Here is a 21740-nt window from a genome sequence, read left to right as displayed (position 1 = left end):
TAGAGTCAGCTGTTTATGATCTGAGCCCTCAGAAACCATGATTCCCAAGTAAACTTTCCCTTCTCTGTATTGTTCTTATCGGGTCTTTCGGTCCTATCAGTGAAAAAGCTTACTAAAACAACATCTAATATGAATAAGCTGAGTGGGAAAATGCAGCAAGTTCTGTCTGTTCAGAGTCTTTTGGCTTCTCTGTGTGGCATTTCTCCATCTCAAATATGGGATAGGACCCCTTCTGAAGTGGGAGTCTTATCTCCCAAGCAAGGTGGGGAAGATTAGAGTTTCTATGACCTCTCTGTGGGTAGGGGAAATTATATTTTCTATGGTCTGTCTTTGGGAAGGATTTATAAGCCAGAAACTGTGGGTGAAAACCAAAATATATACATATATATTATAATATCTTAAGTACTAACATACCAGAGAATTTTTATGACTTGTTTAGCAGCAAAATAGCCACTTCTTATATTTTACAAGTGTTTCAAGAATTTAAACATTAATTTCTTAGAAATGTCAGAGAAATATTATTTAAAAGCAAATAATTTAAAAGTAAAAGCAAAAAATAATAAGTGGCCATCAAACGAATAAGGGCTATGGGAAACCATATTGCCCACAGGTCCCTAATAATTCAGGTATTTTCAAAAGTAGTAAATTGCAACTTATCTAGTATAAAGCATGGTGGGTATGTACTATGATGATTCCAGAAAGTTCTTAAAAAGCAGATAGCTAAAAGCAGTTAAATCAGAAACTTTTTAACAAAGTCTGTGGCCAAGAAGCAAATTTTTAGAAATTCCTTTTATTGCCAAATATATTAGAAAATCTCCTTATTACAAAAATCTACAGACAATTTTTGACTGAAAACTTAGAATGGATTAGAACTGTTAGGTAAGGCAAGAGCGCAGATGGTGCCAATTTTGTGGTTTTCACAGTGTTCTGATGTGAAAGACATTTTTGTATTTCTTCCAGAACCCAAATGTAGGAATTTGTTTCATAGATGCTAAAATTGCAGTTCTTGGAATTTAATTTCCTAGCAGACAGGCAGCATCATGGAATGGAAAATAAACCTGGTTTGCACTGAAGAATTTGATTTTTAAATCTTAGCATAGAATGGGGCACGTGTATTCTCTCTCCTCCACATTTAGGAACACAAGTTTTTCACCCCATCAAGGTAGGAACTGAATACAGTATGAAAGTGCTGAAGTAGTTAATGGTGTACAATCCAGTAGCGAGTATCAGTGTTCCCTGGACAGGGCAAATGTCTCTCATGAAGGGCTTTCATGTGTTCGCCAGACCTCATCATCAGGTACCTCTTGCCTATAATTTCCTTAAGATTTTGACCATTTCTATTATAGCTGCTTACTCAAATTTATTCTATTGCTCCTAGGCATCTAGTAGTCCCCTCCCAGTGCCCTTTGCCTGCAGTGTGCTTCCCTTCCAGGCAGCAATCCTGGAAAAGATTTAAAGCTTCCTTATTGTTTGAAATTAATCTCCCCCCCCCCCCCCCTCTCTCTCTCAGACACACACACACACACACAACTCATTTCACAGGACATGGTATACCATGGTATTTCTTCCTAAATTGCAGCCCACCCTCAAGTTGGTGGCCACCCACTGCTTCAGCTATGACTCAAACATCAGTCTATTGTGTGCCGCCAACCTCAAGGAACATCTAGTAAGCCTTCTGTGAGCCAAAGGAAAGTTCTTTCTTGACTTGGCATTCCATGCCAGTACCCTAATTCCTTCTCTTTGCAAAGGAAACCTTCTAGCACAGCCATCTCCGAAGAAATGCTCTTCAAAAATCCTCCTTAATTTTCTACTCTTCTAGGCGACCTTTTTTGAAAACTGCTGACTTTGTTTGGTAACCTCTTTGTACTTAGTCTAAGCCAAAACTTCAGTTTTAACATTTGGTTAAAACTGAATTCCTGTGACCCACAAAAATCCAAGCTCTTTGACACATGTACTGAAGGCTGCCACCCCACCCCTGCACAGCCTTGTCTTGCCTTTCCATTTGTCCACATTTGGCACTCTCACAATGTTAAACTGCTTGTTGACTTCCCCATATCCCATGTTCCATTTATCCAATAAATAGCAAATGAGCATTCACTAGGGCTAAACATCTTGGGAGATGGCAGGGGAAAATGCTGAGTAAGGGAGAGTCCCCACCTGTGAGGTACCTGACACCTAGTGATCTTTCAGCCTTTGCTCTTGCCACTAAACCTTCTCCTGACTCCTTTCTTTAATCCTGTGTTTCGTTTCTCAACACTCATCTTCTGGAAGCTGTCCCTCATTTATCTGTATCCCAACAGGATACCCTTCCCTCCAGGGAAGTGCCCCCTCTCCTTCACCCCTCTAGCACTAGGCATCTACCTCTCATAGACCACATTGTATTCAAATGATCTGTTTCCACTGTTTCCCCACCTACCCTGTAAACTTCTGAGTGGACATAGAATCTTATTCCTTGTAGTCTTCCTCCTCATTAGAATGCCTAGTACCTAGTAGAATACTAAATAATTGTTTTTTCAACTGAATGAAGTGCCAAATATTTACAAAGATATTTGGATTTATTAACTGGTAGATATTTATAATTTTTTTTAACTAAGCAAGACTAACAATGATCAGAGGTGAATATACTAGATGATACACAGGAGACAAAAGTATGGGCTCTGTTGAATTTTCTCAGCTGTCCCCAAAGCTTATTGAGTATCACTTGCTAGAAAGTAACTTGTGAGTACTATTTGTACCTGCCCTAGACACAAGTATAATGCCTTCACTGGGAATTCTGCTAAATTAAGATTCCCTTTAGAATTTTATGAGTTACTTAGATTTTGCTTAACTTAGTTACATTAATCTGTGGCTTTTCTTTATTCCCTTTTTTAACCTCCTGAAAATAAGGTTGTTCTAGTGTCTTGTTGCCAGGGGTTAAGGGAGGTCCCACTCAGCTGTGGCACATTTTTTGCCATGCTTAGATTGAACCCAGGGCCTTGCACATGCTAGACAAGCACTCTGCCTCTCAGCTACATCTCCAGCCCTAGAAGTGGCACTTTGAGTGGGAAAGGGGGTAAACTTGGTCTTTTTCAAAAGCTTTATCCAGAGGCACCCAGAAAAGTCTTCTTAGAACACTGGCCAAGCTCAGAAATTTAAAATAGTATAAAATTCCTGGATTACCATGAATCTGGAAGGCAGTAACTCAGTATGAGAAAGGTCTAAAACAATCTCATCTCTCCAAAATTCTCAGAAATTAGAATGACAGATTGTTGGAAATCAGAGCCTCAAAATGAATGGAGAAAATCAGATACCCCCTTCTCTCTATATATATAATACTCCATATATATAAATATATATGTAACTTTTATATACATATATATATATATATATATATGTCAGAATGGTTCCAACTTGATCTAAAGAGCTTCATTCAGAACTTTAAACAGCTTTTAGCTATTTAAAGGATTCTATGATTTGTTGGTACAATAACTTGGAAATGATATATCTACTTCCAAATTAGAGATTTCTGAAAGCTTTTTTGAAATAAGAGCATACACACATGAGGAACAAAAAGAAATGTATATTTAGAAGAAATCTGAGTTTCTATTAAAGCTAATTAGTCCATTTTATATATTATAAAAATACATTAGCATATGTTTTTGAAAACACTATAGACTTTTTCATGTAGTGTACCAAAATAGCTCACGAGCAAGCAATTCTTGTATTTTTGTTTTCAGCTTATGCTTTGGAACAGCACTATAGTTGCTTCCTGAAAAAATGAAAACAATACAAAATAATTTTAAAAAGCAGTAATAACAAAATACAATTTAAACTGTTTTGTTAATTTTAACTTTAAAAACATTTTATAGTATAGGTTAATGGGCAAAAATGATGTCAAACGTGATGTTCAAAAGTTAGTATTTCATCAATATGGAGGTTCCTCAAAAGACCAGGAATGGAACCAGTATATGACCTAGCTATATCACTCCTCAGTGTGTATCCTAAAAACTAAAATCATTTAACTATAGTGATACATGCAAATTCATGTTTATAGCAGTACAATTCACAATAGCCAAACTATGGAACCAGCCTAGGGGTCCATCAGCAAATGAATGAATAAAGAAATATAGTATATATACACAGTGGAGTTTTACTCAGCCACTAAGAAAAATGAAATTATGCCATTTGCAGGAAAATGGGTGAAACTTGAGATTATTGTTAAGCAAAATAAGCTAAACTCAAGATCAAGGGTCATATGTTTTTTCATGTGTGTGGAAGCTAGAGAAGAAAAGGGAAAAAGTGGGGAAGGGAATCTCATAAAAATCATGAAAATCAAGGGAGATCAGTAGAGTAGAGGTAAGAAATCAGGGCAAGGGAAGAGGGGAAGGGAAGGAAAAGGGAAATGCTGGGGAATGATATTGGCCAAATTTTATTGTTATGTGCATGTATGACTATATAACAACAAATCCCACTATTACATACAACTATAATGTACCAATGAAAAATATGGAAAAAAAATCACAATGTATAAAGGTGTTAGCATTTCAAAGTTTATCAATTTTATGCTAGAATCAGTAATCCTATTTTTTTTTTTTTTTTTTTTTTTTTTGGTAAAAATATAGGGAAAGAATTGTGGTACTTACACTTTTTTTGATTCAAACTTTGCCATTTTATTTAGCAAAATGTCACGATTCACTTAATAGTAAAGTACTATTAAGTCAGAATGCAAAGTTATAAAATAATCCACCATGTCAATGCATTAAAGGTGTTTAAATCATTTTGTCTTAATTTAAAAATGGTTGTGTATTTAGCAGCAAAGAAGCCGCTGGTTAACTATTTTATTTGGAAAAAGTCCTGAAAGAGACTCAGAAACTATTATCATTACTAATGATTTGAAAATAGAATTTTCTTATTTGGTAAACTACAAACGTTGTCAGGATGAAGCCGAATGAAAAGTTAGTGAAGATAACTGGAAAACAATGCATTTAATGAGGAAAGACAAAGTGCACTCTAGTATTTATCAAGCACTATTTACACACTTAACCAGCTAGACCTTGCATTTTAATGCTCTGAGGAGAAAAAAATGAATTTAAGCAATATTTATCCTGCTATTATAAAATAAAGCACTGCTGTTTTATTAGAATTCTGGAGGCAAGAAAATGAGCATAAGAATAATTTGTATGTTGGTCATTTGCCTATTTTCCCTCAGCTCCAACTTTCTGACTGTGTCCCTACCCCACCCTGCTCTTCTATATTCACTATGAGAAGACAGGATCTGGTCTCTGCAAACCACACTTCTCTCTTGACAGCTGGATCCTAATTAGCTTCCTACCCTTAAGAGGGAATCCAGGATTTGCTCCTTCTTGTATTGGGGTTGTTCCTGGAGCACCTTTGTTTGATATCAGTCTCCATTTTGTTTTGTTACACCTAGAACCAGCCTTATTGTGTGCCCTTATTCTGCCCTCCCTTATATTTAAATTTAAAATCTAGCCTTTGTTTTTATTACTTTAAGTACTTCAGTGTCCTTCTAAATTATTACTCTACCCCATGTTCTTCCTCAACCTTGTTAATATTTCTTATGTGAAGCTTTCATTTCATTAATTGTTGGAAATTCTTCTTGAAGAAATCAATTGCAAACTGATTAACATCTGCCAATCAATATTCTTTACAATTTGGCTATATTACCCAACATCTCCCCCTAAGTCAGGGGTGAGGACTTGATCTTCTTTTGAAAGTTACAATCAACTAAACCATATTTTTAGTACCTATAACATGTAAAGCATGTGGTCCTCTAAAGTCTCATAATTGAGGAAGATAGGTTCACATAAAAGTTTAATACAAGTACACTACAGGAAGGACTATAATAAAGATATAAACAGAGACCAATGGAGAGGGTAACTGAATATTTTGTAGAATGGAAAAGGAGAAGGGAAATGTCCTAGTGGAAGTGGAGTTTGAGCAGAACCCAAAGCGTGCTGGGAGAGGTGGACTGGACAAGCAGAGGACATAGCCCAGACAACGGGAACATGCAGAATGAAAAGAATCTTTTCTAGGAATGATTTGGTTAAAAGAGGCAGACTTCAAAACTTACTTAGGAGCTTTTGGAATTGGTTTATATTTTGCATGTAGTGATGAATCTTTGAGGACTTGAGATTACCATTATAGCTACATGATCTTGTGCTTATTTAGGAAGTTAAATCCAACACCAATATGGAAGGCAGAATGGAAGTGAAGGGGGTTGTAAGCAAGGAATTCAGTAGACTCTTATAATAGGTAAAGTGAGAAGTAAAATCCTAAGTCTAGCAATGACTTTAAATGGGGAACAGATATGAGCCATCATGGTTGGATATAGATGGTACTAAGACCACTTGAGGGGACATGGAGCTTGAAGGAAAGGGAGAAGTCTAAGAAGTATCAACCTGAGGGATCAGAAAAGATGGCACTATCATTAACTGAGACAGAGTGGCAGGTGTAGAAATATGTTTGGGAAAGAGAATATGAGGAATTCAGTGTAGAGCAGGTATAGTTAAAGATGTCTTTTTTCACTCTCACTTCTTTCTTGGTTCCTACCATATCCCTGTTCTTGAATAACTTTTTCCTCCCTCTCCAGATCTTTTATATTTTATACAACAGTACCAACTTTCGTGTGTTGCTGGTGGAGTGACATTTACCATCTTCTCTAATCACTATAGCCAGTAGGGACCTTTCCCTCCTACTAATCTTCCTGATATTCATTGTCACCGTCTGCCACATCTTGTACTGGCATCTGACTTCCACCATTCTCACCACCTTATCCCATGCGACTCAGGCAAAGCTAATTAAATCCTGTGGCAACAATAGTAGGTGCAGTGTCCCAAGCATGTGTCCCAAGCCAGGTTAAAGGCATGATTTGAGGATTTTTGCTGGCTCTTTCTGCATTGACTGCTGAACTGGTAGAAATTAAACCAGTTGGTGAGTGCTTTTGCCATGAGGACTGGGGAGAGGAGTTGGCCTAGTAGTGAAGCTGCCACTGAGGAGAATGAAGACAAAGGATGGAGAGCACAGGTTCTAGATGGCATCGCCTGAGTCCTTGGGTTTAGCTAAGGTAGAAACCAGATGACTTCTGGGTTGCTCAGTCAAGTGATCTTTTCACTGCCTGAACCATGTCACACTGAGTATCGGCCCCTTGATGTTGAAAAGGAGTGCTGACACTATCTGCAGTTTTCATTCCCCATGTACCTTTGTAGCAATATGTAATGTGGATAACATTGCCTGTACGGTTGCCTAGTCTCTGCCACAAAGGCTCTTAATCTCCTCTCTGTGTCCCAGTGGTGCCATGTACAACGGCAGAGCACATGACCTTTACTTGGGAAACATTCACTGGTGTCTGAATATGTGGAGACATAGCTGACATAAAAAAAAATAAACTGTACCTACCTATAGTTACATTCAAATAAAAAGCGCAGTCATAAATATTTTCAAGAACAACATTCTTCCCAGCAGAGAGCTAATGACTACCATCATTAGTTGGGCAGATGTAGCCACAGCTGCTGCTTTACTGCTGCTGCTGCTGCTGCTGCTGCTGCCGCCGCTGCCACCACTGCTAATGCTGCTGCCACTGCCACCAAAGACAGGCTGTGCCAGCAGACTAAAAGTGTTGGATTCTACCCGAACCGCATTATCCAGGAGGAATTCAATCTTAAAATTTTTTCCTAGGAGAAAGAGAAAGCATCATAGTTATTGACTTCCTTGTTTATTTTCAAACAACTCCAATTTTGTAGTTGACTTATAAATAGTGTCCAATTCCTAATGAAGAATTTTTGGAAATTGAGTCAAGTGAACTAGTTTTAAGCACGAACAAGAGTAGAGAGGGTCTTGAGTGAGAAGAGTTCAATCTGTCCATTATCCATGGGCAGGGAACATAGGTAGAGTTTTCTCCGTGCAGCAACAGAACCTGCTTCTTAGAGTTCTTTGCTAGAGAAAGAGACAGGCTATTGGAAACACAGGACAAGAAGGAAGACAGGTGGAAGTGCTGAATCTATTTCCTCCCTGCAAACCTGACCTGGGGTAGGGAAGCCTCAGCTCCACTTGGGGAAGGTAGTGATGGATACTGAACTCCATATTTTAAAAAAATTTCAGGCTACAGAAGAGTTGAAAAAAATAGTACAACAAATACCCCCTGTGCTCTCCTCTCAGATTGAACAATTTTTAACCATCCTCAACATTTGCTTTAAGTCAGAGACTGTTTTTCCATTGCACCATTGAGACCCTCCCTTTCTTCCTTCCTTTGTTCTTTCTTTCCTTTCTTCCTTCCTTCCCCAGGTAGAGAGACATCTTGGGAAGACATTGTTAACTATATAGATAATATGAAGGATAAATGCTTATCCAGATGTTTTTTATTCCACATGTTTAATCTTCTTGCAGTTTTGATATCAGATAACCAATATATTATTCCCTGGTATAATTTCTTCTGGGACTACTACTGTCTAATAACAGTAACCCCATAGAGTAGGGCTTGGAATACTTATAAAACCTTGTTAGTTCTTATTTTTCTGTTTTTTCTATTATCTGTTTTTTAAAAGTCACTTCTGTTTTCATTCTTCCTTTCTGTTTTAGGGAGAGAATATAATTACATCTACACCTCATTTGTGCCTTCAAAAATAGTAGCAATGCATTCTATTGCTTTCAAGAGGTATGGACACTGTTCTATACAATTTCCTGTCATGAGATTGCTGTATTTAAGTTTTCTCTCTTCTCAGTCTGAAATAAAAAATTTAAAAAACCTATGTTTTTGTAGCAGATACATTTTTTTCTTAACACTTTCAGTGAGTACAGAATTTAAGGTGTCTTTTGCAATGTATTTTGGTTTTCTTGTTCTGCAGTATTGTGAGCAAGGCAAAACGAGCTTCTTAGAGAGACCACATGGAGGAGAACTGAAGAATCCAGCCAAAATCCAGAATCAAAATCTGAAAACTACAACCCCAATCAAGCTATTCTAGGTAACTCCAGCTGGTATAAATGACTGCTGAAACCCCAGATATTGTGGAACAGAGATGAGGCTTCCTGGCCCAAATTCCTGATCCAAACAATTGTGAACAAATAGAATGTTTATTGTTTTAAGCAATTAAATCTTCGATTGACGTGATATGTAAAAATAGGAACTGAAACAAAAATTAAACATTCCATAAGTTTATAGACAAACATGTCCCAAAAGTCTGTTAATAATACTATCTTCATCTAAGTTAGTTGAAGATGCAATCTCGGTATTTAACAACTTCTCCCACCCTTTTCTGACTCTCACATCCCTATTATCTGTTCTGCAAACCACGACCTGTATCTCCTCTACCCAGGTGGCCCTGCTTTGCTCTGCAGAACTATATGTAGAAGAAAGACACTGTTGCTGGTCTGTTAGGCTGCAGTATGATCTGCAAGGGGATCTCCCTCAGTGCAGTGACAGTGTGGGTATCTATTAGAAAGAGCCAGGGGAAAACTGTTTTGTTAATTTCTCACACTTTTTTTTACAGTAATTTTACTGTAGCTAATCTATGAACTGGCTAGCCGATAAAAATAGTAAAGAGATGACTATATTTGCATTCCATTATTATATATATCCAGGGATCTGGGACCCCATACTTGATGAAAGAGGAAAGAAAGACTGAGAGAGGAAGAAAAAGGAGGAGAAGGAGAAAAAGGAAGAGGAGGAGGAGGAGGAGGAGGAGGAGGAGGAGGAGGAGGAGGGAGGAGGGAGAAACATAAATAAGATGCAATGGTATTTGTCCATAGCAGGTCAGATACACTAAAAGGGAAGAGTTGAATTAAAAAAAAAAAATACTGTATAAAATGAAGTGTTTAAATCATTATTTTGTTACCACAATAAAATGCCAAAGCCTACTTCACTGCTTTAGCACTCCAGTGATCTGGTTACTTTGGAACATTGCTATTTGGAACTGAAAGTTTGAAGACCAAGTCTCTGCCACCTGGCACTTTTTGGGTCCACCTTCAAGAAGAGATGAGCAATATTCTCTTCAGGCAGCATTTCTGTCATGTGCCTCATTTTCCATAAAGTTCCAGTGCTACCACCATTTAGGCTGATTGGTAAAAGAATTTGACTCTGTCCTTAACCAGCAAGTATTAAGACACTGTAGGAACTTGTCCAAAAGCAGCATGTTGGACTCATTATCATTTGATTCTTATCAAACATCAGGTTAAGATATTGCTGTCCACTAGGCAGAATGAACATATGTGGTGTAGGGCATTATCAAACCATGAAGAAACAAAAAAATAAAGGGAAAACCCTTGAAATTACTTTAGCTTTTGGTTTTTAAATATCAGAGCAGTTTTGAATTTTTTCTCTATTTTACTCTGTGTAGTTATTTTTATTCAGACCTGTGTGTGTGTTTTTGACTGGAGAGAGCAATGTTAAGAAGTGGAGACTGCTACTATATAATCTTTCAGAAATGTTCTTAAATGGACCCCAGGTTGGCTAGAAAGATTAATGGAGGTCTGTCTCAAAGAGATACCCCATAATCCATCAACAGGAGAAAGCTGGGTGTTGTGGGTTGTGTTGTTTTGTTTTTTGTTTTTTGATATATCATTTGGTCTCCAACAGAATAGCTTCTGCCAACAAGAGTTATGCCACAAACCCCTAAATAAGAAGCATCACTGTGGAAGAAATGGCTGTATTTACTGTATCAGAATTGAAGTATCATCTAGTACAGGTTCACTGGGCATACTTAACAAGAAGTCATAGAAGACTTTGTTCCATTTCTCAGAGATTGTTATAATTCTCCACAGCAACTGCTTGTGGATCTGATAGGTGCGTGAGTCATGATAATGCTCATGTTTTCTCCTTTGCATTGACTTTGAGAAAAATTACAGCCAACTTTGTAGCTCAACTGTGAACTCCTTCATTGGGTCTTAAAGTTATTTGCACTTATACTATCCTTTTTTTCTTGAATTTGAAAATTTGTATATTAATTTTTCTTGTAAGTTTAACACACATTTATAAAATTTAGAATACACAGTGGATAAAAAAAGAACATATGAATCATGATATTCTTAGGTATATCCTCAGAAACAAATCCTCAATTTGTTTTGCATATCAAATATATTTCATGTGCTAGACTAAATATTTTCTGAAACAAGGCAGTGTATAACATTCTGCTTTCTATAATTTATTGACCAAAGTATCAAAGAATGTTCTGTTCATTAAAAGACAATTATAATTATCCCTATTATGGGAGTTCACTCACCTGTTCTAAGAGGAGTAAGGTCTGTGTAGTTGGCCCAACAGTTGTTAAATGGAATTGTTGTATTACCACCAAGACCACTGATTAGGTTATTACTGGAGTCCTTCAGCACAGCCTTTAAAGTCAGTGAAGTAATCCCAACTGAGACACAATTACCCTACAGGAGAAAGAGTAGTGGGAAATTATAACAATTTCTCTTTCCCATGCTCTTTAAAAAAATGCTAAACTTTATTTCTAAAAAATGCCTAATTATAAATTTATAATCTGCAGAAGCTCCTTATCTCACAAAAGGAGCTCATAGCTGGGCAGAAGGGCAACCTCATTTAAATAAAATGTTCATATAATAGTTAACAAGATTATCCACAATATGAGTCCAGCTTCTAAGGGGCAGTGCCATCCTCAGGTTGCCAACGTCCCTGTATTAGCTAAATTGGTTCACCCTCCTGCATTTATAGCTCAACCCCTGGAAAATGTCCAGTTGTGACTTACATCAGAATCAACTGCCTTTACTGATGGCTGCTGAGAGAACAGTTGTCCTGGCTGTGTTGCCACTGGCTGGACCATCACCAAAAGTGAGGACACAAAGGCCACGTGGTGAACAGGAAACGCAGACCTTTCAACTGGTTCGGCAGTCACCTGGCATAGACAGGAGTAAGGAAGTCATTTTCTAGTGATAAACTGCATTCCTTAGCAAGGCTGTTTCAGCCAGGCTACGTATATAATACAGTCATTGTTGATTTATAAACATGTCCAATATGTAAAACTAGTATTATTACAATATTTCTTTTAGATCAGATATATGAAACATTGTTATAAATATTCAAAGCAAAGTACATAAGGAACTAATATGGAGTTTAGAAGATACACTTCTTTATTCAATCTAGTTTATTTTTTTTTGAACAGCATTTTTACCATCTTAGTGATCCCATAAAAAATAGTCATAGTGAATTACAAAGACATACCCTCTAAGCTACTGTCTTGAATTAGAAAAGGAGAGTTAAAATAAGATAAGTAACAATATTCTAAATACCTAAAGTGCATTTTTTTCTAATTGTATGTTCTTACCTTAATCCAGCCAGGATCTCTTGGGCTGGGAATAGGATTGGTAATAGACATAGAAGAAATATTAAAGCCCAAGATACTACTGGTTTTTCCTAAAATTGTGGCTTGTCCAAGAGAACCAGCAATTTCCTGGAGTTCATGTAATTGCATCTGACCTATAAGGAATCAGTATGATAATATTTGGATTATAAAAATAATGAACTGTAAAGACAAGAGTTTTTCACTTTTTTTATTCATTGCTCCATCACATTATATCATCCTAAGAGTTTCTAAATGTACTTGGAAAAAATATGACAGAGTCATATTCATGAGGCATAGAAAGTTAAATAACCCAGTAGAATATGTTACATTCTGGAATTAAAGAAAATACAAAGGTAGATAAAACAAATACAAGAAAAATAAATGAAAACACAGAGAGATAATCTCTCTTAATTTAATACTTTCCCATGTCAGTTTTTGTATAGAAGCAAAACACTATTGTGCTTTTCTATTATCACATATACTTTTTTTTTAAATAGCATGTTAATTTTGGAATGTAAGAATAGTTAGCATCCATTAAATTATACATGTTTATTAGTAAGTTGCTAAGGTTTTCATTAAGTTGTCAACAAATGTTACTTGCCTTGAACATTTGACAATTTTCAAGGTTAATTTCAACACTATATATAGTTTCTGTTCTCTTTTTCTGGCATGGTAGGGCTGGAATTTCCTCTTAAGCCTGCTGCAGTCACAATCCTCCCTTGCCTTAGAAGGTGGCACCTCCATGCCTCATATTCTTTGTCAGAGCCTGGTGCTTTTGCTTGATTCCTTCTACTGTAACTTTCTGCCACACCATAGCTAAGCAATTATTAATTTCTGTCTCTACTAATCCTAGGTAATCAAAATCCTAGGTAAAGCTATCATTACTGGGTCTCATATCCATTCTTGTCACTTTCCACTCCATTCCATACACTGTAGTTAGAGTGATCTTTCTAAAAACAGCTATAGTCAGGATGATGCCTGATGTACTGCAGGCCTTGCTAAGTCCTTGTTCCTAGGTAATCTGCATCTTCCATATCCAGAGTCATGCCTTAAGGAGTCAAACCACTGAGTTTCTTCCATTAAAGCTAAACCATGAAGCTTGGTGTATTCAGAAAAGGGAGTTAATGACACATGACACTTTGAAACCCACAGCCAGGGAATTTTAGTTCCTGTCAGTTTAAAACGTTCTCTCTTGGATGACTCAGACTCCTTTGGACAAATGCTCAGTCTTCCAGGTTCCTCTCTCATCCCTGACTCCTTCTAGGACAGCCTTCTCCAGAAAGCCTTCCAACCCAACCATGAGGGCTTATGTGATCTAGTCACAGTAGTACAAGGGTGCTTCATGTCCACACACTACTACTACTTGGTCTTCACTGGTTTGGGGTACAGAGTGGTAGGTCTGACCTAGTTTGTACTGTGAACAGTTTCCCTCTGACAGTTTGGCATTGTTTCTGCTAACTGCCATCTAGAAACCAAAGACCTTAACTTTAAGACCTCTTACTCCTGAACCCAGGACTCTGCCTGCCCAGAGATCTTCTTAGTTTTTAAACAATTCCTTTCTAGGACATCTGGGGACTTCTAGATTTCCTAATACCATGTGAAGGCTGCAGAGAACCAAGAGTACAACTACATGCATGTCTTTGTTTCCATTTCCCAGTATTTTGCAGTGATTCACTCCATGTCAACTTGTAGGGCTTTTCTTAAATTATGACTTGCAATCCAGTGCCAGTCTATGTCTGAAAAACATGCCACTAGCCTGTTCTTCTTTGTTGTCCCTATGTTCCATGTTCTCAGATTAACACTATTTGGAAAAATCTAACAAGATAAAACTGCTTTAAAGAGATGGGCTGGAAGGAGTTGTGTGTGAAGAAAATTAGGGGACATATAAGAAATAAATCACAATGCATTTCTTCGGGCATCTAGTGGCTAGTGTGGGAAACTTTGGGCCTACATGCAAGAACTAACCAAGGAGTTCTAAGAATGGGTGAGTAACCTACATGTGTACCATGAACCCACTACAACTCCTATACTAAATTTAAAGTCAAAGTTATGTTGAGCCCAAAGCACTGAGACTATAAGTCCAAGAAAATACAAGGTTAAGGAAGTCAGCTATGACTCTAGGCAGAAAATAACATGGAAGCTCTTGTTGCAACACACGCCTATGCTCTTCCAACCAAGAGGGTTTCATTGACAGACTCTGCATCCCTAATCTCTTATCCAGGAAGTCACTTCCTTTGGTAGATCTTCCCAGATCTTTTATATTGGTTGATCCTTTTATTTAATTTGTTAGTCACTATAATAACAAAACAAAGTCTGAAATGCCTTTATAATTTCAAATTTGGTTGGGATTACAGAAGTAGAGAAGGGAAGTGTTTCTAGACCTTTGCAGAGTTCAGGGCCTGGGAGGATTTCCTGAGGCCTGGCTCACCGGGCCCTGCTAGGATTATTTATGGCAGTGAACTTGGTAATTACATTCTCTTTCTCAGAGTCTACTCTTCATACCTGTGGTGTCACTGCCTAGGAACTGAGCAGGAGGATCTCCAATCTCCAATTCAATTGTGCCACCCATGGATCTCCTCCTCCGCAGATTCTCCCCTCTCATTATTTTGCTGACACGGATTTTGTCACTTGGTATTTTTAGGAACAAGATAAGATTTCTAACCAGCTTATGTGAGCTATAAAAATCATCTTCTGTTATAGCAGGTAGTTGGAAAGAAACAAATATGACTGCGGCAGTGTGGATTTCAACAGGTGTAGTTCCTCTAACCAAAAGGTAAAGCATCTGGTAAGGTCTATCAAAGTAGTTTTCACCCAGGATAGTGGAATCCAAGCGAGGAAGTACTTGCTCTATGATGGAAAAAGATCAAAACAGTACAATTAAATATATTTATATAATCACAATTGCCATTCATACTTAATATCTGTTTGAATATAGAAAATTCCAAAAAGTTCAATGTTATTGCTTTCATAAAAAAAAGCATGTTGAGAACTAAAACATTTATAGGACTGACATACAAAATTAAATTAAAGCCAATTCTTTCAATAATACCATTAATACTTGTTATACATTAAATGTATTTTTAAAACCAATTAGCTATAAACACAGTATGAATGAGAAACAAATCTAATTATAAATCCAGAAGCTTATAACTATACTTGTAGTTCTATTTATATATACAGAATTTTAAAACCTTGAATGAGGCATTAGGTAATTTAATATATAAATTTAAGAACCATCTAATTTATACAGTGTCATATAGCAATTATTAAAAGACCACTTTCAATTTAGTGTTTCTATTTTATGGAAGATAAAAGAATCTAATAAAAACAAAGTATGTATTAAAGCATCTCACAAGAATCTTAAGCCAATGGAACAGGTTTACATGTTAGCTGAAAAATCCATGGCTATTGAAAAATTATACTAGGAAATTAATTTTAGAAAATTAATTGAGTTTATTATATATCTAAGTGAGTGAATACATATATATATTTATGTGTATATATATATATGCATATATATAATTTTATAGCAGAGTATCAATAATGGTTAAGAAATAATAAATTCACTAACATATATTGAGCCCAAAGGATGAATAATATAATAGTAATGTAATATAATAAGACATGTATCTTCTTACCACATTTCATAGGGAGGCCAACTAGGGAAGAAAATCTTGGGGAAGAAGAAGGAATTTCTTATGAATGTAGCAGATTATAGCATTAAGAAGTCATCTCAATACCTACTAGAATAAACTCTAGATACAGTTTGGCATAAACATTGTGTGAATCTGAGGAAGTTGTTTTGTATTATAAATTGAACATTTTCTCAAGTTACTGTTAGAGATGCATACATCTATCCTAGGTAACTTTCTTATCACAGTAATGAAGGGATCAGAGACATAGATATAACATTTTAGATAAGCTAAAATATATCTATATTCATAATACAGATACAGTATATTTGCATTACAGGTGCCAAAGTAAAAATTCACTTAAAAGCAGTGCTATTGGGCTGGGAATGTAGCTCAGTGGTAGAGCACTTGCCCAGTCAGCATGAGACTGAGACCCTGGATTCAATGCCCAAGTGGTCAGTGCAGGAAAAATAAATAAATAAAAATCTTTTTTTGTTGTTGTTTTCAGAAAAATAACGACAACACATATATTTATAAGAAGGCAATGGTAATATTGTTTTTCGACCCTTTGGTACTTAAAAATCAATTTTATATATTAAATTCTGCCTACTGAAATAGTTTTTCTTTTCCTAACAACAGGGTGCTTGGTACCATGTGTGTTAAAAATTCATGAAAACTAAGCTATAAATATGTATATATGAAAAGGGATAACACTGATTCTCTTAGCTTTTAAGGAAGCAAGATAGCACAATAGTTAAGTTCATGGACTCTGTCCTTGCCCTGTCTGCACCAGAGTTGAGACTACTAAGGACTGGACTGTGCCCCCTCCAAATTCATATCTGGGAGCCATAATCCTTAATATGATGATATTTGGAAAGGGGCCTTTGAGTGGTTTAGATAAGATCATGAAGGTAAAGGACCTTAGGATGGAATCAGTGCCCTTAAGGAAAGAAACAGATTGCTCTCACTGTCTCTGTCATGTGAGAACACAGCAAGAAAGTGGTCTTTGCAAGCCAAGAAGGCAGCCCTCACTAAAACCTGACCATGCTGGCACCCCAATCATGAACTCTCAGTGTCCACAACTACAGGAAAATAAATTTGTTTCCTTTTTATGTTGCATTTTGTTCCAGCAGCCTTAAAAGACTAAAAGAGAGACTGGCAAATTATTTCACCTCCTGTGCCTCAGTTTACTAATCTATCCCTCCTAGTGTTGTTATCATACAGTAACAATGGATTATTTAGAAAGCACTTAGCACAGTGCCTGACACATAGGAATGTCTGTGGAAACATTATCAATTTGTTTTACTAGTTAAAATAGATTTGTTTTATAAATGGCAAAGTGTACAGGTCACTCGTAATACTCTCAAGTTGAGCTTATATTATGGTCTACAGCATACATTTATGTAATGGTGAGCCAAGATTATGGATCACATCTAAAAAGGATGATCAGTAACACAAGGAATGGCATATCTGATTGCAATGTCATTAGAATAATCCTGTTTCATATAAATACTTAAATGAACAGAGATGGATCCTGGTTTTATATGTATTGCTAAGTGGGTAAGTGTATCCTCTACATATATTTCATTGAAGCCACATTTACATTGTCATATTTACTTCATAGTGTTAGGATGGTGTTATAATAGCTTTTTTGGCAATATGCCTCGTGACTACCAACTAGTTTAGGTTCTGACCTCCATGAAATAGAAGTAAATAAGAGATAAAGTACTACTTTTCTGAGCAAAATCTCCTTGGACATAGGCATAATTAAACTTAATGGATGTATAATGAAAACCTTCTCAGGGAGCAAAAGGTAGATCATTATTAAAAAAAAAAAAAAGCTTTTATTTTTATGTGCAGATCAGTGGGTTCCATCAGCAGTAATCTTCAGGACATGCCATACATGAGCATGTCTTACTGTTTGGTGGACCACAGCCAAAAACTTATTTTCTCCTGTATTCATCAATAGCTAAGGAATTTAAAATGTTAATAATGAAACATTGCAAAGAATTTTATTAGTAACTAAATACAAACAACCATGTGTACATAACTCTTACCTGTGTACAGATGGTTATTAAGTTCACAGTATTTTTTCTGGGTGTTCCACACTGTATTTTTGGGACAAACTAATGAATTGTTCACATACACATCCAAACGCTGAAGTGTGGAATAAAAAATTCCTACAAGAACAGCCTGTTAAAAATAAGCATGTTTGTGTTTTAAAATATAAATAAAACAATATTTAGATCTTAGCACTTAAAAATGTCCTTTAACCATATATACATCCTGTAAAATATTAAAACTAAGTTTTGTGAATTTAGGGCACATATTGAACTAAATTTTTAAAATGGGTTATGTTCAGTTATTCATTCAGAGGTTATAATTTAACCCCAATTGATGACTCTCTGTAGCACAATGTAAAACAGGAAATTATTAGAAGAGTATCACTGAGATGAAGAAAGGTTTCCTCAAAAGGACAACAAAGTCCAATACAAGCTTTTAATTCCAGGGGCAGAGAAAGGGGGCACTTAACTGTGCTCTATATTATGGAGCCACACAAAACTGGGTACTTAATGGTGAAAGAAATGTTTATCATTGAGAAAAGTTTGTTACTAAGGCTTATAAAAATCTAATGCAACTACTGTCCTCTCTAATTATTGGATTTTGTTCAGTTTTCATGTTTGTATTCCTTATATCAAACATGACTACAAAGTAAAGAGACTGGCTTTTGCAGTGGCAAGGAAGGATTAATAAGGAGTCTCATAAGCCATAACATTTGGGAATCTTATTGATATTATCTTCAGTGGCAGAGAATATTAATGGTCACATTACTTTGTCATCACCATTTTTAATTTTAAAATTAAAATATTCTGTTAATTTTTTAAAAAATCAAAAGTTATGTTCCTATCTCAGTCTGGCATGAGGGTAGCTGTAGGGAAAAATCACTACCTTCTTTGAGCTTACATGCTAGTGAGGTCAGGGACAATAGATAATAGAAACATTAAATACTGAAGTCTGAAGCATATTAGAAGGTGGTAAATGCTACAGAAAAGACAAGGTAAATCATGGTATGAGAAATTGGGAGACCCAAATGGTGGGAGGTAATCAGGGTAGGCCTATTGAGAAAATGGGAATTGAGGAGATGGGGAATTTAGCCATCTAGGTTAGAATGTTCCAGGTAGATGCAACATCTGAAACAACTTCCAGATGGTAGCATGTCTGGTATACTGAGGAACTGAGAGAAGCTCAGTGTGGCTGGAGGAGTAGAAGCAGCAGCCAGGGAACTAAGGTATGGGGAGGTTCATATAGGGCCTTGTAGATCTTTGTGAGGACCCTGATTCTTGTACAGAGATCAGCAGGAAAATCATTGCAGGTTTTGGGGCAGAGGAGAGAGCTGATGTTGCATTTGGCCAGAGAGGAGATCTGATGTTTTGCAGGTATCTTTCTGGCTACTAAAGTGAGGAATAAAAAAAATAAATAAATAAACCATAGAGGGTAAAAGACAGGAGGAGGAAATCAAGTTTCCTGCCTTAATACAGGGAAGAGATAATGATGACTCTGCTGGATGGCAGCAGTGGAGGTGGTGGGAAGTGATCGGATTATAGATATTTTGAAGGGATTCTAAGCAGAATTTATAAATGAATTGGATGAGAAATGTGACAGAAATAGGTCAAGAGTGGTTCCCAGATTTTGACTTAAAAAACGGAAAAGATGAAAATTTCTATCACCTGAGAAGGAGCAGGCATGTATGTCTCCTGTTCCTCCACTTCTGAATTCACATTTTTTGCATTGTATCTTCCTGTTACTAACACTCTGAAACTCTGAGGTCTCATACTCTTAGAAAAGACAATCTAAATTATAGGACTATCATTCAGTCTCATACTTTTTTTCTCACTGACATAGTGAGCATAAATTTAATTATTCCAGCTGAATTCATTTTATAGTAAATATTTGACATTATTAAAGATGTCTGTTATGGTTTGGATATGAGGTGTCCCCCAAAAGCTCATGTTAGACAACAGGAATGTTCAGAGGTGAAATGATAGATTATGAGAGCTGTAACCTAATCAGTGGAGTAATCCACTTGATAGATCAATAATGCAAATGCATTACTGGGTGGTAAATGTGTATAGGTGGAGCGTGGCTAGAAGAAGTGGGTCACTGGGGTCATACCCTTGAGAATTATATTTTGTCCCTAGTTCCTCTTTCTCTGCTTCCTGGCTCTGATGACCTGAGCATCCTTTTCCACCATGATGTTCTGCCTTGCCTCAGGGCCAAAGTAATGGAGTCAGCTGACTATGGACTGTACCTCTGAAACTGAACCCAAAATAAATTTTTCTTCCTCTAAGTTGTTCTTATCAAGTATTTTGACAAAGAACCAACACAATGCTTAGAGTAATGTGCTACAATTTCTGAAGTAAATTCCAAAGTGCGCTCTCTCTCTCTCTCTCTCTCTCTCTCTCTCTCTCTCTCACACACACACACACACACACACACACACACGCACACATAATGGCACTATGGAAAAGTATATAATTCCAAGTGTCCAGTTTTGGATGTACACTATTTTATGTCAAAATTCAGGTTTGTTTGCTAATCACACACATCATAGGCATCACTGTTATGTCTTATATGTGAAGCACCAAAACCAATTAAATATTTGGAGGAGGCATATTTGGTATCTGTATATGTTTTCAGGCTGAGAAAAACTGTATGCACTAATAGTATTTTTCGTAGTAAACTAATGTGTGTTTTGAAAAAAAAAACATAAATGCTCATTTAAGAAGGATGATAAAACCCTTAACAGATAAAAATACTTGCAGATAATCAACTACAATAACTTTTAAAGACATTATTTCTACCTTGTCTTACCTTATTTTGGTCAACGTTAAGTAACATCAGCCGAAGATTCTGAGGACTGGTACCAGTGAAGTAGACTTCATAAGATTTGTTTAGAGCCACAATACTGTGAAACAGGGATAGTCTCCTCTGACATGTGTATCCTGCACACCAGCCATGATCCTGGGGGCCTAAATCCATGCAAAATGAAAAAGTAGCAAAAGTGGTATTTAAAATAAATTGCAGTGGTCAATTTCAAATACAAGTTCAGCATTTTTATCATATTCATCCACCACTGATCCAGCCATCCTAAACTCTGACTAAAAAGGAGGGCAGGGGAGTAACTTTCCTATTGCCCTTATTTTTACAATGCCTAGCATTAGAGGAATAAATTAATGTGTTGGTGAGGATTTAAACTGGAACATCACTGAGGGAAATAGTAGATTTACATGTATCTCTCATTTAATAATCATTTTCAAGTCTCACACAGTGAAGAAGAAAAATGTTTGATTCTTTCTCTTCCCTACCAAGTGTGAGTTTGGGCATGAAATCACTTTTCTCAAGCTCTGTTCTAATGATATGTGATGTAACAAAGTTATTTTGTCAGAAATAGGGGCTGTACTTGGAAAACATGGACCTATGAATGCCTAAACCAATGATTCATTAATGAGTTTTTTCTTTCTGTACCAGGGATTAAACCCTGGAGACACTTACCCACTGAGTCACACCCCTAGCCCTTTGTTAATTTTTAATTCTGAGACAGGGTCTTGCTAAGTTCCTTGGGGTCTCACTAAGTTGCTAAGATTGGCTGCCTCAGCCATTTTAGCCAGTGGGATTACAGGCCTGTGCCACCACACCTGGCTTAATTTGTTCTTTCACTTGGTCCTTCATTAGTTAGTTTGTAAATTCACCAAATAAATTCATTTTGATCAAGTCTTTAATCTTCCTACATTTTAGTTTTCATTAAAAACTTGTTTAG

General features: G+C 36.5%; 1 protein-coding gene across 1 annotated transcript in view; it reads right to left on the bottom strand.

Annotated features, from left to right (window-relative positions):
* Positions 1–3539: 3539 nt before the first annotated feature.
* PKHD1L1 (PKHD1 like 1) overlaps positions 3540–21740 on the bottom strand; it is a 144597-nt gene continuing 126396 nt past the window's right edge. Inside the window, exons 71-78 of the mRNA XM_079130920.1 lie at positions 20795–20952; positions 17980–18115; positions 14793–15137; positions 12273–12424; positions 11697–11843; positions 11211–11364; positions 7396–7670; positions 3540–3748 (exon numbers count right to left, since the gene is read on the bottom strand). Of these exons, the coding sequence (XP_078987046.1) occupies positions 7408–7670; positions 11211–11364; positions 11697–11843; positions 12273–12424; positions 14793–15137; positions 17980–18115; positions 20795–20952 (1355 nt within the window). The 3' untranslated portion in view covers positions 3540–3748; positions 7396–7407. The remainder of the gene's footprint in view (positions 3749–7395; positions 7671–11210; positions 11365–11696; positions 11844–12272; positions 12425–14792; positions 15138–17979; positions 18116–20794; positions 20953–21740) is intronic.

This window comes from Sciurus vulgaris (assembly GCF_902686455.1).
Source record: "Sciurus vulgaris genome assembly, chromosome: 1".
Lineage (NCBI taxonomy): Eukaryota > Metazoa > Chordata > Mammalia > Rodentia > Sciuridae > Sciurus > Sciurus vulgaris.
Note: the sequence above shows the minus strand (reverse complement) of the source record. Positions and strands in the feature narration are given on the sequence as shown.